The sequence below is a fragment of the Dermacentor andersoni genome, chromosome 1 (assembly GCF_023375885.2).
Source record: "Dermacentor andersoni chromosome 1, qqDerAnde1_hic_scaffold, whole genome shotgun sequence".
Lineage (NCBI taxonomy): Eukaryota > Metazoa > Arthropoda > Arachnida > Ixodida > Ixodidae > Dermacentor > Dermacentor andersoni.
Genome location: NC_092814.1, coordinates 127,894,358 through 127,911,478, shown reverse-complemented (window position 1 = coordinate 127,911,478; position 17,121 = coordinate 127,894,358). Strand labels below are relative to the sequence as shown.

The following is a 17,121-nucleotide window of genomic DNA, read 5'->3' as shown; positions in this document are numbered from 1 at the left end:
TTCTGTATCGGCGTACTCGTCGAAGTGCGCAAGTACCGGCGGTGACTGCATGCGTCGTTTGAGTTCTTCAAATGCATCGGCCTGCGGCGTTTCCCACTTGAACTCAACATCACATTTAGTTAGACGGGTCAACGGCTCGGCGATGCGTGAAAAGTCCTTGACAAAGCGCCTGTAGTACGCACACATGCCAAGGAATCTACGCACTGCCTTCTTGTTGATGGGTTGCGGGAACTGTGCGATTGCAGCTGTCTTTTGCGGGTCTGGACGGACACCAGATTTGCTGATTACGTGGCCTAGGAAGAGAAGCTCGTCGTAAGCGAAGCGGCATTTTTCCGGCTTCAGAGTAAGCCCTGACGACTTGATGGCCTCTAGTACTGTCGCAAGCCGCTTGAGGTGATCGTCGAAATTTCCGGCGAAGACGACGACGTCATCCAAGTAAACGAGACAGGTCTGCCACTTCAATCCTGCTAATACCGTGTCCATGACGCGCTGGAACGTTGCAGGCGCCGAGCACAGTCCGAATGGCATAACCTTGAACTCGTAGAGGCCGTCTGGGGTGATGAAGGCGGTCTTTTCGCGATCCCTTTCGTCGACTTCTATTTGCCAGTAGCCAGACTTGAGGTCCATCGATGAGAAGTACTTAGCATTGCAGAGCCGATCCAATGCGTCGTCTATCCGTGGGAGGGGGTATACGTCTTTCTTCGTGATTTTGTTCAATCGACGATAATCGACGCAGAAACGTAGCGTTCCGTCCTTTTTCTTCACTAAAACAACTGGAGACGCCCACGGGCTTTTCGACGGCTGGATGATGTCGTCGCGCAGCATTTCGTCGACTTGGTGTCTTATAGCTTCGCGTTCTCGCGTCGAAACTCTGTAAGGGCTCTGGCGGAGTGGTCGAGCGCACTCGTCGGTTATTATGCGATGCTTTGCGACTGGTGTTTGTCGAATCCTCGATGACGTCGAAAAGCAGTCTTTGTATCGTCGAAGCAGACTTCTGAGCTGTTGCTGCTTAATCGCGGGGAGACTTGGATTTATGTCGAAGTCTGGCTCGGGAACGACGGTCATCGGGGTAGATGCGACAGAATCCGAGAGGACAAACGCATCGCTGGTTTCCTGAATTTCCTCGATGTATGCGATCGTCGTGCCCTTGCTGATGTGCTTGAACTCCTGGCTGAAGTTTGTCAGCAACACCTTTGTGTTTCCTCCGTTCAGTCGAGCGATCCCTCTTGCGACGCAAATTTCACGGTCGAGCAGTAGACGTCTGTCGCCTTCGATGACGCCTTCTACGTCAGCGGGTGTTTCGGTGCCGACCAAAATGACAATGCTGGAGCGAGGCGGGATGCTCACATGATCTTCGAGCACACTCAAGGCGTGGTGACTACGAGGGCTCTCCGGCGGTATCGCTTGATCTTCCGACAGTGTTATCGATTTCGACTTCAGGTCGATGACTGCGCCATGTTGATTCAGGAAGTCCATGCCGAGAATGACGTCTCGTGAACACTGCTGGAGGATAACGAAGGTGGCAGGGTAAGTCCGGTCATGAATGGTTATTCTTGCCGTGCAGATTCCAGTCGGCGTGATGAGATGACCTCCAGCCGTTCGAATTTGAGGGCCTTCCCATGCAGTTTTAACTTTCTTCAACTGGGTGGCGATGTGTCCAATCATTACGGAGTAATCGGCCTCTGTGTCCACTAAGGCGGTAATGGCGTGGACGTCGAGAAGCACGTCGAGGTCGGTGGTTCTTTGTCTGGCGTTGCAGTTAGGTCTCGGCGTCGGATCACGGCTGCGTCGTGTTGAACTGAAGCTGGAACGTCGCGTCGTCACGTAGTCTTTTGTCGGTGTAGTCTTGGCTTTCTGACTTCGTCGGGACGGCGGCGTGTCATTATTATGTCGTGGAGATGGTCTCTTCGGCGTCTCCAGCGGCGTCGGAGGATCTTCGTCAGTTCGACGAACAGCAACCGCACCTCCATCGGTTGCTGCTTTTAGTTTTCCGGATATGGGCTCGCAGACCGGCCCCGGGCTGGGCCAGTGTATGGTCGGCGCTGCGGCGACAGGTAACGGCCTGGTGACGGCGAACGGGACGGTCGTCGGGGGCTCCACTGAGTGGCGGCGAGGTAGTCGGCGATATCGCGAGGGCGTTCACCTTGCTGCGGGCGCGGAGCGTTGACGGCGAAACCTCTCAGTCCCAAGTCGCGGTATGGGCATCGGCGATACACATGGCCGGCTTCTCCGCAGTGATAGCAGAGCGGGCGGTGGTCGGGGGCTCGCCAAATGTCCGTCTTCCTCGCGTAGGTGCGCTGGGCGACGGGTGGGCGTGCTGGCGGCGGCGGTGGCGGCGGACGGCGGAATTGCGTCGTTGCAGGGCCCTGGCGTGGTCGTGGAGGGGGACCTTGACGGCGTGCGACGGCGGCGTATGTCATCGCTTCTGGTTGGGGCTGCGGTAATTGTGGTTGCAGCTCGGGAACTCCAAGCGATCGGTGCACCTCTTCTTTCACAATGTCGGCGATCGAAGCCACTTGGGGCTGCGACGAAGGCAGGACCTTGCGCAGTTCTTCGCGCACAATGGCCCTGATGGTCTCCTGAAGGTTGTCGGAATCCAGTCCTTGGATGGCGTACTGCGGCGTGAGCCCCTGGCGGTTATATTGCCGGGTGCGCATCTCCAGAGTTTTCTCGATCGTCGATGCCTCTGCAGAAAACTCAGCTACGGTCTTCGGCGGGTTACGAATAAGTCCTGCGAAAAGTTCTTGCTTGACGCCCCGCATCAGGAAGCGGACTTTTTTATCCTCTGACATTTCCGGGTCGGCGTGCCGGAAAAGACGGGCCATCTCCTCCGTGAAGATCGCGATCGTCTCGTTTGGCAGCTGCACTCTGGTTTCTAGTAGTGCTTGGGCTCGCTCTTTTCGCACGACGCTTGTAAACGTTTGCAAGAAGCTGCTTCGGAACAGGTCCCAGGTCGTTAAGGTGGCTTCTCGATTCTCGAACCAGGTCCTGGCGGCGTCTTCCAGTGCGAAATAGACATGCCGCAGCTTGTCGTCACTGTCCCAACTGTTAAACGTAGCGACCCTCTCATACGTCTCGAGCCAGGTTTCCGGGTCCTCGAATGTTGATCCGCGGAAGGTCGGAGGTTCCCTGGGCTGCTGCAGCACGATGGGGGACGCTGTGGCTGCCATTGGGGTTGCCTTGTCCACAATCTTCTTGGTCTTCTCAGGTAGGAGTCCGTGCTCCGGGGGCAGCTGTTGAAGACGGCGGCTTGCTCGAGGCTCCGGGACTACGTTTGTGTTCACTTTGCGGTCCGGGCTTGGATCACGGCTTGTCGGGGGCGTCCGGTACATGAACGAAAGCACCTCCACCAGATGTCACGTGGCGGTGACGTTAAGAACACAGTAGCAATACTGTGAAAGGCAAAACTCGATTTTATTGGGCGAACCTGTGCCCACAAAACAGGCTACACTTATAGCACAACGAAAGCGGCGAACACAGGCGGCGATCGTCGAGAATCTCATCAGCGGGTCAAGCGCGTCGGCTTTTATACAGAATCGTCGAATGTTCCAGACTAATCGTTGGGACCCGCGTGCCTTCCACAAAGTTCTACACCATTCGCGTCAGGCGATGAAATCAGATAACACAAGGTTCGGCGACAACAGACAGTGGATAGAAGCATCGATAACTTTCCAGAAACTTCGGATACAGGCAGGCGCGTCCCGCGCTGTGCGATAACATTTGTTAGGCGGCCAAACGTGGTCGCCCGATAAAGATAAGTACGCGTGTCAATACATTTTTGTATCACATGTCTTTGTGATGCAGTCTGACTGCACTCGGCACCCTCAGCGATCGCTGGGCGCTCACCATGCATGCAGTGGCGCAAGAAGCGCCATGCATGTCCCAGCATCGCATTTCAGTCGCTGAGCGCTGTACACTCCGCTTATTTGTGTTGATTTCGGGCTTTCTACACTCACCCTGCTTGTTATTTCTCTCAGCGATGAAAACAGGCCCGGGGACGCGTGCGGTTCGAACAGACTTCCTGGAACAACACCATTGCACATTTTTTTTTTATTAATGCAGCACGAAAGTCGAGTAGAGTGTGCACTCCTGCGTCACGACCAGAGTACAGAGGTCGCTAAGCCTCGGTGCGCGTCAGTACATTTTTCTTGCGTCACATCGCAACCGTATACGATCACTTCAAGATTGCACCCAAGTTGCAGTCACTAGCTGCAGCATGTTATCTGTTCAGCCGCCATAACGGCTGAGCTGGCCTTTTTTATTTGTGTTATCGCCATCAAGAAGCAGACGATATGGTCGCCTCCACCTATGAGCAGCGTCGCTAACTATTAAAAACGGAAACGGAAGTCAAGGCTTCCAAAACTGATTGCGCCTGAGAAATTGCATGGGAGAGAAAGCTCTTTTTTTTTCTTTGCGAAAAGTAATAAACGAAGGACATAACATACACATTCTTGTTAGGCTAAGAACTGATGTGCTCTGTAGCAGCGGACGAACGTATGGAGGAAATAGTGCACGGACATATGGAGGAAATAGTGCAAAACAATTAAGGCACCATTTGCCCACCATGACGGAGCTACATGGGCCATAATACCATAGCAGTAAAACACACTGGTCACGGGATCCAATTCCGGCCGCGGCGGCCGCATTTCGATGGGGACAAAATGCAAAAACGTTTGTGTCCCATGCATTGGGGGCACGTTAAAGATCCCCTAGTGGTCAAAATTAATCTGCCATCCCCCACTATGGCGTGCTTCATAATCGAATCGTTGTTTTGGCATGTAGGACCCCAGAATTCATTCATTCAGTAAAACGCGCTTTGCAACACTTTCCTCACTGCTACATCTATACAAACTAAAAAAGCCCGCCGGTCGGTTTTTGCAAGCAAACGCACTACCAATCAACGTCTTCGTGCATATTCAGGCGCATCTCTATGTCCCTATGGAAATCATGTACTTTAATTAATCTGCTAAATAATCTAATAACTAATTAATTAATTGATTGATTCAATATTTCCAAATGAATCTTGGATTTCCATACGCAGAGATACCGGGCAACGAAACAGCAAATCAGCTGGCTAGGGAGGAATCATTTAAGGAGTTCAGCATCCCCGATTCTAAGATGACCTCTGCCGCACTACTTCGCCTCACCCTGAGTAAATACCGAAGCATCTGCGCCAAATTTGCGTCTCCGCGACCAACTTAAGCAGAGAGCGGTGCCTGCATATATAGCCCAGACAGGCACATTACCTTCTCCCATCCACCAATATTTAATTCGTGCACATACAGGGTCCCGCCGTGAATTACGCTCATGCAAAGGGTATACCCCGACCACACCACATCATGCGGGTGTGCTGGAACCGTCCCCTCCCCCTGCCCTTCCTCGAACAGATGTCTACGTAAGATCGACTAACCAGGAGGCGGACCTTGCGGCTGTTAAGTTTTTTGTTTTGTTCAAGTTGTCATATCTGAACACAAACAAATCATCCGAGAATAATCGAGTGTTAATACCAGAGTCGCCTACGCTTACATTATCAACATGTAAAAGGAAAAGTAAGGGACCAAGTGACCAAGTGCATTCCCTTTGGATACTTATGACGTTATGGTTCGACTGCCGAATGTTGGCCACATGCCTCTACGTATTGTTTGCGATTGCTCAAGTAATCTGGGCTGCGCTTATCTAACGATTCTATTCCATTCCATTCATTTTCGCGCTTCGTCAGTAGTCGGAGTGGCGCTCCGCCCGCGTCATCATAGGATCAGCCGGCCGTGAACGCTGGATGATAAGAGTGGCATAGAATCCAGTTGAAGAAATCGCTACATTTTTTTTATTTGCGATACTAGGCTATTATTATTATACTAGGCTATTGTTAATATATGGATTAGACCACAGACGAACAGCCTTCGGCTATGTGCTTAACAAGAGTGTTTGTATTTTTACGTTGCTTGACACAGAAAAGCCAAGAGCGCAAGCGCTGCTTGCGTACCTACGACCGGGCTGTTGTCCACGTAGAGCACGCCCCCTTTGCGGAGCAGGCCGGCGCGGTCCTCGACCCACTCGGCGGAGCCCTGGGCGCCGTGCTCGTCCGAGTGCCAGAGCACGAAGGCGAGGCTGCGCCGCGGACGCCATCCCATGCGGCGCAGGGCTCGGAAGGCGATGGTCTGCTGCAGGAGCTGGCTTACGGGAAACCACTGGTTCTGGAGGTTTGGGCTGGTCATTATCCGCGAGGCCCTGGCGCCCAGTACCACCAGCCGGTCTGCTCCAGGGAAATGGCAGCAATGACGAAACCCGATGTAGCGAACTATAGGTTATAGCGAATTACGCGCTATCATCCTGCAACCGCAGCTTCATCAACGTTATCAACGTTATCAACGTATTGCTTACGTCAAACTGACATTGCGATCGAATTCGCGCATATCGCGATATGTCTAACTACCACCATAATGTGCAGGACAGACTGGTAGCTGCCATCTTTGAAGACCACATTGCGTAAGAAGAAGCAGCGAGCCGTTTTTCGGTTTGTCTAATAATGCATTTCACCTCTTCTGGTGGTAGTGGCAAGTAACAAATAATACTTTTTCAGTTATCAAGGAGTTCGTGAGGCTACAATACTAAAATAATGGACTAAAGATACTCGTCCTATTCTACCCAGTGTAAAAGTATGCTTACGGAGAAAAACTTGACACTCTGGGGTGACGGAGCAAAATATTTTTGGACACAATGATACACAAGTATGCAGATTAGAGATATTCGTACATATCGAAAATGTATCGACATACATGTTTAACTAAACAGTGCTGTCAAAATTAAAAAGTTAAATTAAAAGTGTTGTTTGGCCATGCGAAACATTCTTTAGGGAGACACCCATTAATCCTTCCTCTATCTTTTTTTCTTTTCTTTTTTTTCGTCGTTTACCTCTCTACATAGCATCAACTCGGTAAGCTAGTGTGTTCTTTATCACTGAGACTTAATTTTCCCGAATAATTTTTTCGCAGAATATTTCCTATGCATAGCTGTGTCAATTGACTTTGGCGAAATATGTGCAGTGCTTAAGGGCAGGGAGGGGGGGGGGGAGAGCCCGTATCCCACCCCTTCAATTTTTTAAGGAGGGGCTCGGCCCCTCCGCGGCATATCAACTGTAGCTGTGCGGTACCCAATCGAGAAGCGCTGTAGATGATTTTATTACCAGTAGTGACTTGGGTTCGGGGCAATTCTGGTTCTCCAATTTTTCCATTGGTGATTTAATCGCGATTAACAGACCTCTAACCCTACAGCTAGAATAGAACTGGCAGAACTTTCCAAGTTAATCAATAAGCGTAAGGCAGCTGACATAAGGAAGTATAATATGGATAGAATTGAATATGCTCTCAGGAACGGAGGAAGCCTAAAAGCAGTGAAGAAGAAACTGGGAATTGGTAAGAATCAGATGTATGCGTTAAGAGACAAAGCCGGCAATATCATTACTAATATGGATGAGATAGTTCAAGTGGCTGAGGAGTTCTATAGAGATTTATACAGTACCAGTGGCACCCGCGACGATAATGGAACAGAGAATAGTCTAGAGGAATTCGAAATCCCACCATGTAACGCCGGAAGAAGCAAAGAAAGCCTTGGGAGCTATGCAAAGGGGGAAGGCAGCTGGGGAGGATCAGGTAACAGCAGATTAGTTGAAGGATGGTGGGCAGATTGTTCTAGAGAAACTGGCCACCCTGTATACGCAATGCCTCATGGCCTCGAGCGTACCGGAATCTTGGAAGAACGCTAACATAATCCTAATCCATAAGAAAGGGGACGCAAAAGACTTGGAAAATTATATACCGATCAGCTTACTGTCCGTTGCCTACAAAGTATTTACTAAGGTAATCGCAAATAGAATCAGGAACACCTTAGCCTTCTGTCAACCAAAGGACCAGGCAGGATTCCGTAAAGGCTACTCAACAACAGACATTATTCACACTATCAATCAGGTGATAGAGAAATGTGCGGAATATAACCAACCCTTATATATAGCTTTCATTGATTACGAGAAAGCGTTTGACTCAATCGAAACCTCAGCAGTCATGGAGACATTACGGATTCAGGGTGCAGACGAGCCGTATGTAAAAATACGGAAAGATATCTATAGCAGTTCCACAGCCACCGTGGTCCTCCATAAAGAAAGCAACAAAATCCCAATAAAGAAAGGCGTCAGGCAGGGAGATACGATCTCTCCAATGCTATTCACAGCGTGTTTACAGGAGGTATTCAGAGATCTGGATTGGGGAGAATTGGGGATAAGAGTTAATCCATATTACCTTAGTAACTTGCGATTCGCTGATGATATTGCCTTGCTTAGTTAGTAACTCAGGGGGCCAATTGCAATGCAGGCTCACTGACCTGGAGAGGCAATGCAGAAGGGTGGGTCTAAAAATGAATCTGCAGAAAACTAAAGTCATGTTTAACAGTCTCGGAAGAGAACAGCAGTTTACGATAGGCAGCGAGGCACTGGAAGTGGTAAGGGAATACATCTACTTAGGGCAGGTAGTGACCGCGGATCCGGATCATGAGATTGAAATAATCAGAAGAATAAGAATGGGTTGGGGTGCATTTGGCAGGCATTCTCAGATAATGAACAGCAGGTTGCCATTATCCCTCAAGAGAAAAGTGTATAAAACAGCTGTATCTTACCAGTACTCACGTACGGGGCAGAAACCTGGAGGCTTACGACAAGGGTTCTACTTAAATTGAGGACGACGCAACGAGCTATGGAAAGAAGAATGATGGGTGTAACGTTAAGGGATAAGAAAAGAGCAGATTGGGTGAGGGAACAAACGCGAGTTAATGACATCTTAGTTGAAATCAATAAAAAGAAATGGGCATGGGCAGGACACGTAATGAGGAGGGAAGATAACCGATGGTCATTAAGGGTTACAGACTGGATTCCAAGGGAAGGGAAGCGTAGCAGGGGGCGGCAGAAAGTTAGGTGGGTGGATAAGATTAAGAAGTTTGCAGGGACAACGTGGCCGCAATTAGCACATGACCGGGGTAGTTGGAGAAGTATGGGAGAGGCCTTTTCATTGCAGTGGGCGTAACCAGGCTGATGATGATGATGATGACTATGATGATGATGATGATGATGAACAGGTTGATGTGGCAAGAGCAAGAACAGGAAAGCAGGTATTATCGTACTGTTGCGTCCGTTACCCCGAGGCAGTGCACATAACGCTCAGCACCCTTGTTCGCCTCAGAGTCTTGGCACAGCATACTGTTTCAGCTAGCCACCTGCGCGTGAAGCTACCTACTCGTGATCTAGTGAAGGTTAACCTTGGTTTCTTCAGGTTACCAGTTAATTTTATTTTGGTAAATTATGCATTATGAGTGCTGTGTCATACCAAAGACGCACGCATTTTGTCCAGTTTTGTAGGTAAGTATGTGTGAAACCATAAGTTATGTTGTAGTGCCTGAGGTTGTCAGTGAAGTAAAGCAACTAATCTTCTGTGTTTGTAGCTAGATTTACTTGCATTGAGTTCACATATTTTTAGTCCTTTACCTCCCGAATTATCTTTTAAGCGGCGTTTCCAAAATGCCAATCTTTTCTAAGTGCTTTATTGAATCGGAACATTAAACAAATGTCAGAAAATCACTCAGAATAATATATTTATTTGCAGAACAGCTATAAAAAATTGTTTCGTTCTAGAGAAAGTTGACTTCACTGCACTGCTTGAAGTTGGCTTTTTCAGCGCCAAGAAAGTAAAGAAAAAGTAAACTCCCCAAACACAACTTCTGTGGCCTGTGAGAGTTGTGACGAAACCGACTGCCACGTAGAATCGCATTTAGTCATGTAGCAAGGCCCTATATAGAATGGCACACGTCAAACCCCATATCACAAAAGGAGTGCCGTTCCACAGTCTTCACAGAGCGTATACGTTGCCTACTTTTTGTTCTTTGTCCTTAATATCACTAATAATTTAATAATTGATATATTAATCACTATAATTTAATTGCGGCGAGGTGCAATGACTAGGGAGCACATATCTCTTGTGACGTCGTGTGCGCTGTTTTCGCGCGCCTAGTGTTCGAAAGTCGCGTCATGTCAAGCTTCGGAGACGGGCAAGGCTAGAGGCAGCGTGAAGCGTTGGTTCGACACAGTGCTCGGTAATTTATTTAGTAAGCGAAGGTTTACTAGAATTTATACGGTCGATAAGTCTGCTAACCTTACTCTTATAGCTGTTTAGCAGTTTGCTATACCGCAATCAATGCTTCGCCTTTCGGGCGAAAGGGAAATTTTTTTCCTTACGTGCTTATTTTGTTTCTGGCTTCCTGTACTGCCGCAACCCCTTGATCCTGTGCTTCACTTTATCTACAGGGTGTCCCAACTATCATGCACCAAGATTTAAAAATATGCAAATGCCAGGTAGCTGGACAGAATCACGGTAATGTTGTTTGCCGTCGCTTGTAGATACTCAGATTATTTTTTTTTTTTTTTGCATTCCGCCTAAATATATAATTAGGCTTAATTGGTTACCTTCTCAAATATTATAATTAGATGAAAAGTGTAAATGAGAAAATTGCAGAGCAACGTGAAAAACTCCCGATACAGCTTTCTGTTGCTCGATACGTGCTATATAAAAGTGTTTTTCCGAGCGTGAAAGAAGCCCACAAATGCATGCACAATTGCCGCGCGACTGGTTCTGACCTTGGTTCTGTCCAGCTACGTGGATTATGCATATTTTAAAACTCTGGCTAGAGTTAGCTGGGACACCATATATATATATATATATATATATATATATATATATATATATATATATATATATATATATATATATATATATATATATATATATATATATATATATATATATATATATAATGTGTACTCATCTGCTTATTAAATAATTTGCTGTATATATTTATACCTGCCTACTGTCCAATGAAGCGACGGATTGACCGAAAAAATACGGTTACAGAAAAAGCCTCTCTTATTCGGATATTGGAGCGCGGCCGATCCTCTGTTCAAGTTCACAGAGGATGCAGAATTGGGTCACCCATTAACCGCACTTTGGTCTATCTGTGTCGACAGCACGACGATCGCCGAAGTACAGACTGGCCAGGTCGCACGCAAGCACACGTGCATGCCGCAACGTGTTTGGCGACCTTTTTATTTGTCGTTTTCTATTTATTGTCACGTGACGAATAATTAGGTCATTTATCTTCTGGCGAATTCGTTATTTTGGACTTCCGTTCATTTGGACTTGTGCGCGGTCCTTGCTGAGTCTGAATTATCGGTCGGGGACTGTAGTGGCTCCAGAGTAAATGCTAAGCACCTTGTGGTTCTCTGTTATCTATTTTTTTTACCTAGTAGCTACATTCATTTCTTTATACTCCACATTTCTGACAACAGTGTTAAGAGGGTGTATAAAATATAATGCTGCACCCCTGCACATCTTTCTCGATAAACGAAACTCCTGTTTACTGGAATATATCTCTCCGGCACCTTGATGCTCCGTTTAACAAGATTCTATACTGTATTTCAATATGTGTCGTACTTCTTTGTGCCCATACATACTCTCATTGACATTTTTCCCTCGACAAGCATATATGCGAAGGCGAACCAGGAAGTCTTTGCTCATATTTTGCTGTCAGTTGTTGAAGATGGCGGTTGTGCTTCACACGTCCACGGCGTACGAGCAACAAAGTGTGATTCGTTTTCTCTGGAGCAAGGGACGAACGCCCATCGAAATCCACAGGCAAATGCATCCCACGTATGAGGAAAGGTGTCTCGCTTTGAGAAGTGTGAGGTGGTGGCGTCTTGAGTTGGCAAAAAGCCGTGAAGACTTTGCATGACAATGAGCGTTGGGGGAGGCCGCGTGCGTCGCTGATTGACCACAGGGGCATTTCAAATTTAGTGCTGCGATGGGACAAATGGGTCTGAACCGGTGTGTGGACTATGCGGAAAAATAGCGTAAGGCACGTAGAATAGCACGTATATTTGTAATTACCTGCACGTACCTTATTTTGGCTGATAAAAAGTAGGCGCAAGGACTTTCTGATTCGCCCTCGTATGATACATCGCCTTCGTCCTCGTGACGCGGAGGCAGTCAACAACCTACAGGCGACGAGGCTGTGGTCGCGTCCTCCGCTACTGCTGCTAGCTCGCTAAACTCAAGCAAGCTTCGCGTCATTTAGATTACAATACTGCGTTGGATCTGCCTGCTTTTTTAATAGGGAGAAATAAAATCATGCGGCCGTATATGCAGACTTAGCTGTTACTTGTGAAGGCTTTTCTGTGCGACTTTATTGAGATGCTTTTGCGGCGCTTACCTGGTTCGATGTTTCCCCTCCACATGCCGATGACGTTCTCGAATGTGGCGACAGTCATGATGTTGTGCGTCCTTATCCGGAGCCTGCCACCGGGAAACAAGAGCGCCTGCCGCTGTTCAGTCAGCCGGTGACTACGCAGCTGTTCTTTCGAGGCGATAAAAGAACGCGTGTGGATCGAGTTTGCAGTTTTCCCTCTATAAAGTAACGTTACAGAAAGAAAGCACAATTAATCATCATAGTAACGAAGATGAGTTTCGTAATTGCAGATATAAACCTAGTACGTGCCCTGTTTAGCTTCGGCAGCATGGTCCGAAGGCCATTTGTGGTGTGAAGAAAGTTGACAGTGACTTGAGCATACGCTGAAGAGGATGAAGGCGAAAGTCTGCGCGCTCACGAGACATTCATTAAGTTACTTTGAGATTGTCATTAGAATGCGTAGTTACTTCCCGTTACTTGTTTTCTCCCACCCAGAGGTTGTGGGTTCGAGTGCCTTAATGTACTATACCTTAATTAAATGTGTCTTAATTAACTTCGCCCTAATAAACACCAAAGATCGTGAGTTCGACTCTCACGAAAAGTCGTAGGTTCCTGTGCCTTAAATAACTCTATAAGAATTAACTGTGTCTTAATTAACGTCGACTTAACACCAAAGGTCGTGGGTTCGATCATCAATGGTTGCACAATCAATTTTCATGACATCAATTTTGGTGCCATTGAATTTTCCGGATGGCCAAATTTTCTTTCCGGATGGCCGAATTAAGTCTTTCGCCTTAATAACAGAGGAAAAGTGCGCACACAACGTTGCCAACTGTGCGGGTCGACACACAATCGTATAGTCTCGATAATGGGATCTCGATTCAACCGCATTCTGCACCCATCTTTCCCGATGAATCCAGCGTGAGTAAGCTTGCGCTTTACTTTAGGGCTTACATATCCGCAACGGCTGTTGGTTCGGTTCACATGACTCATGCAGCGCAACTTGAGACAGCTCCCGCAGTTAAATTGGTCTCAACGACGCGATTGCGACAAAGAGCTCGATAGTTTCATGCTTACGTCGTGTGGGGATCCAAAACAAGGGCGCACTGGACATTCAAGTGGGGATCCCACTGCTCAGGACACGCTGCTTCCGTCATGTACCTGCGCGAAATCGCGCCGCCTAACTTTCGGCGTCACGTGCTTTCGTTCAGGTAAAGGGGTCGGTGAAGACTTCTTACCGGAATATGTCTCGGGCATCGTCCTCGTTTATCGGCTGCGCTGGGATGGAGGGCAGGCCAGATTCTTGCACGCTCAGCCGATGCAGGCCACCTGCCGTATAAAAACCGATCCACGGGCTCAGAGTGCGCAGACACCGAGGACCTGCGCTGTGTCTGTGATAAGGAACAGCATCCAGCACATGGCGATAGACCATCCACTAGCCGCGCCTTGCCACGGGTGCCCTGGATGCCCCGAAATAGCTTTTCCGGAGTGGTTCTACACTTCGTACAACTGAGCAAATGCGCGGCCTTTTCACTCAGTCGCCGCACGAAATGCCGGCCTCATAGCAGCCACACTTAAGTCACTATACTGCACACGTTGCTCTGTCACTGTGTGGCCCGACTAACCCCGTATGGCGTGCGCCTCACCGTGCGAGGGGTAACCGGGCGTCAGGGGGTCGCCTAGAAGCCTGGCCACTGTCCCATGTTGCAGGGCGTTGTCACCAATCCAGATGGGCTCAGGAAAGCTGTCGCTTCGATTCACTGCGGCTGAGACGTCCAGTGAGCTCAGGAAGAAGATTGCTCCAATGGCACCTCGTGCTTGGACGTTCATTATCTGTGCACGCGGTGCGGAAGTTGATTACAATTTCTTTTTTTCCCTAGAGTCTTCGTTCCTTACAATAAACCGATGTTTGTGATACTCCTTTCCTCGATACTGTAGGCATCGTGCGAGAACCGACTGATGTAGCAATTCGCAAAAGATGATGTGAGCGAGATAACCTACGTACATTGCGCTGTATTCATGGCATGAATGAATAAACAAAAAAAGCTAAAATGGCTTGCCACATCAATTCATTTGCCGCCAATCGCATATATATATATATATATATATATATATATATATATATATATATGCGATTGGCGGCAAATGAATTGATGTGGAAAGCCATTTTAGCTTTTTTTGTTTATTCATTCATGCCATGAATACAGCGCAATGTACGTAGGTTATCTCGCTCACATCATCTTTTGCGATCACGTGGTTGTGCTGCTAGTCATGAAAATGTTCAAACATGTTTAGTCTGCGATCCTTTGCACATATGTGTGTTCAGACGTACGGTAAATTTAATGTTTTTGTCATGACTCATGTACGTGTAAAGTGTGTGTTGTTTCCTAATGTGCTCACTTCAATCTGTAATGCATATTGACACGTGTACTTATCTTTATCGGGCGACACGTTTTGGCGCCTAACAAATGTTATCGCACAGCGCGGGACGCGCATGCATGTATCCGAAGTTTCTGGAAAGTTATCGATGCTTCTATCCGTTGTCTGTTGTCGCCGAACCTTGTGTTATCTGATTTCATCGCTTGACACGAATGGTGTAGATCTTTGTAGAAGGCATGCGGGTCCCAACGTTTAGTCTGGAACATTCGATGACTGGTCTATAAAAGCCGACGCGCTTGACCCGCTGATCAGATTTTCGACGATCGCCGAGCGTGTTCGCCGCTATCGTTGTGCTATAAGTGTAGCCTGTTTTGTGGGCACAGGTTCGCCCAATAAAAGTTTGTTTTGTCGTTCACAGTATTGCTACTGTGTTATTCAACGTCACCACCACGTGACATCTGGTGGAGGTGCTTGTGCGTTCATGTACCGAACGCCCCCGACAAGCCGTAATTCAAGCCCGGACCGCAAAGACGACACCAGCGCCGTCCCGGAACATCGAGCAAGCCGCCGTCTTCAACAGCTGCCCCCGGAGCACGGACTTCTACCTGAGAAGACCAAGAAGATTGTGGACAAGGCAACCCCAATGGCAGCCCCAGCGTCCCCCATCGTGCTGCAGCAGCCCAGGGAACCTCCGACGTTCCGTGGATCAACATTCGAGGACCCGGAAACCTGGCTCGAAACGTATGAGAGGATCGCTAAGTTTAACAGTTGGGACAGCGACGACAAGCTGCGGCATGTCTATTTCGCATTGGAAGACGCCGCCAGGACGTGGTTCGAGAATCGGGAAGCCACCTTAACGACGTGGGACCTTTTCCGAAGCGGCTTCTTGCACACGTTTACAAGCGTCGTGCGAAAAGAGCGAGCCCAAGCTCTACTAGAAACCAGAGTGCAGCTGCCAAACGAGACGATCGCGATCTTCACGGAGGAGATGGCCCGTCTTTTCCGGCACGCCGACCCGGAAATGTCGGAGGAGAAAAAAGTTCGCTTCCTGATGCGCGGCGTCAAGCAAGACCTTTTCGCCGGACTTATTCGTAACCCACCAAAGACTGTGGCTGAGTTTTCTGCAGAGGCATCGACGATCGAGAAAACTCTGGAGATGCGCACCCGGCAATATAACCGCCAGGGGCACACGCCGCAGTATGCCATCCAAGGACTGGGTTCGGACGACCTTCAAGAGACCATCAGGGCCATTGTGCGCGAAGAACTGCGCAAGGTCCTGCCTTCGTCGCAGCCTCAAGTAGCTTCGATCGCTGACATCGTGAAAGATGAGGTTCAGCGATCGCTTGGGGTTCCTGAGGTGCAACCTCAATTACCGCAGCCCCAGGCAGAAGCGATGACCTACGCCGCCGTCGCACGCCGTCAGGGTCCCCCTCCGCGACCACGCCAGGGCCCTGCAACGACGCAATTCCGTCGTCCGCCGCCGCCGCCGCCAGCACGCCCACCCGTCGCCCAGCGCACCTACGCGAGGAAGACGGACATTTGGCGAGCCCCCGACCACCGTCCACTCTGCTATCACTGCGGAGAAGCCGGCCATGTGTACCGCCGATGCCCTTACCGCGACTTGGGACTGAGAGGGTTCGCCGTCAACGCGCCGCGTCCACAGCTTGGCGAGCGCCCACGTGACATCGCCGATTACCTCGCCGCTACTCAGTGGAGCCCTCGACAGCCGTCCCGTTCGCCGTCACCAGGCCGCTACCTATCGCCGCAGCGCCGACCATACACCGGCCCAGCCCGGGGCCGCTCTGCGAGCCCATATCCGGAAAACTAAAAGCAGCAACCGATGGAGGTGCGGTTGCTGTTCGTCGAACTGACGAAGATCCTCCGCCGCCGACGAAGACGACGAAGAAACCATCTCGACGACCTAATGACGACACGCCGCCGTCCCGACGAAGTCAGGAAGCCAAGACTACACCGACGAAAGACGACTTGACGACACGACGTTCCAGCTTCAGTTCAACACGACGCAGCCGTGATCCGACGCCGAGACCTAACTGTAACGCAAGACAAAGAACCACCGACCTCGACGTGCTTCTCGACGGCCACGCAGTCACCGCCTTAGTAGACACAGGAGCCGATTACTCCGTCATGAGTGGACCCATCGCCGCCCAGTTGAGGAAAGTTAAGACTGCATGGGAAGGCCCTCAAATTCGCACCGCTGGAGGACACCTGATTACGCCGACTGGGATCTGCACGGCAAGAATTACCGTTCATGACCGGACTTACCCTGCCACCCTCGTTGTCCTCCAACAGTGTTCACGAGACGTCATTCTCGGCATGGACTTCCTGAATCAACATGGCGCAGTCATCGACCTGAAGTCGAAATCGATAACGCTGTCTCAAGATCAAGCGATACCGCCGGAGAGCTGTCGTAGTCACCACGCCTTGAGTGTGCTCGAAGATCAAGTG

At 49.2% G+C, this 17,121-nt stretch overlaps 1 protein-coding gene across 1 annotated transcript in view; it reads right to left on the bottom strand.

Moving 5' to 3' along the window:
* Positions 1–14,106, bottom strand: part of LOC126544148 (N-acetylated-alpha-linked acidic dipeptidase 2-like) — a 47,423-nt gene extending 33,317 nt beyond the window's left edge. Inside the window, exons 1-6 of the mRNA XM_072287885.1 lie at positions 13,923–14,106; positions 13,515–13,605; positions 13,354–13,437; positions 12,301–12,383; positions 5,984–6,253; positions 3,957–4,021 (exon numbers count right to left, since the gene is read on the bottom strand). Coding sequence (XP_072143986.1) covers positions 3,957–4,021; positions 5,984–6,253; positions 12,301–12,383; positions 13,354–13,437; positions 13,515–13,605; positions 13,923–14,106 — 777 coding nt within the window. The remainder of the gene's footprint in view (positions 1–3,956; positions 4,022–5,983; positions 6,254–12,300; positions 12,384–13,353; positions 13,438–13,514; positions 13,606–13,922) is intronic.
* Between the last annotated feature and the right edge of the window lie 3,015 nt (positions 14,107–17,121).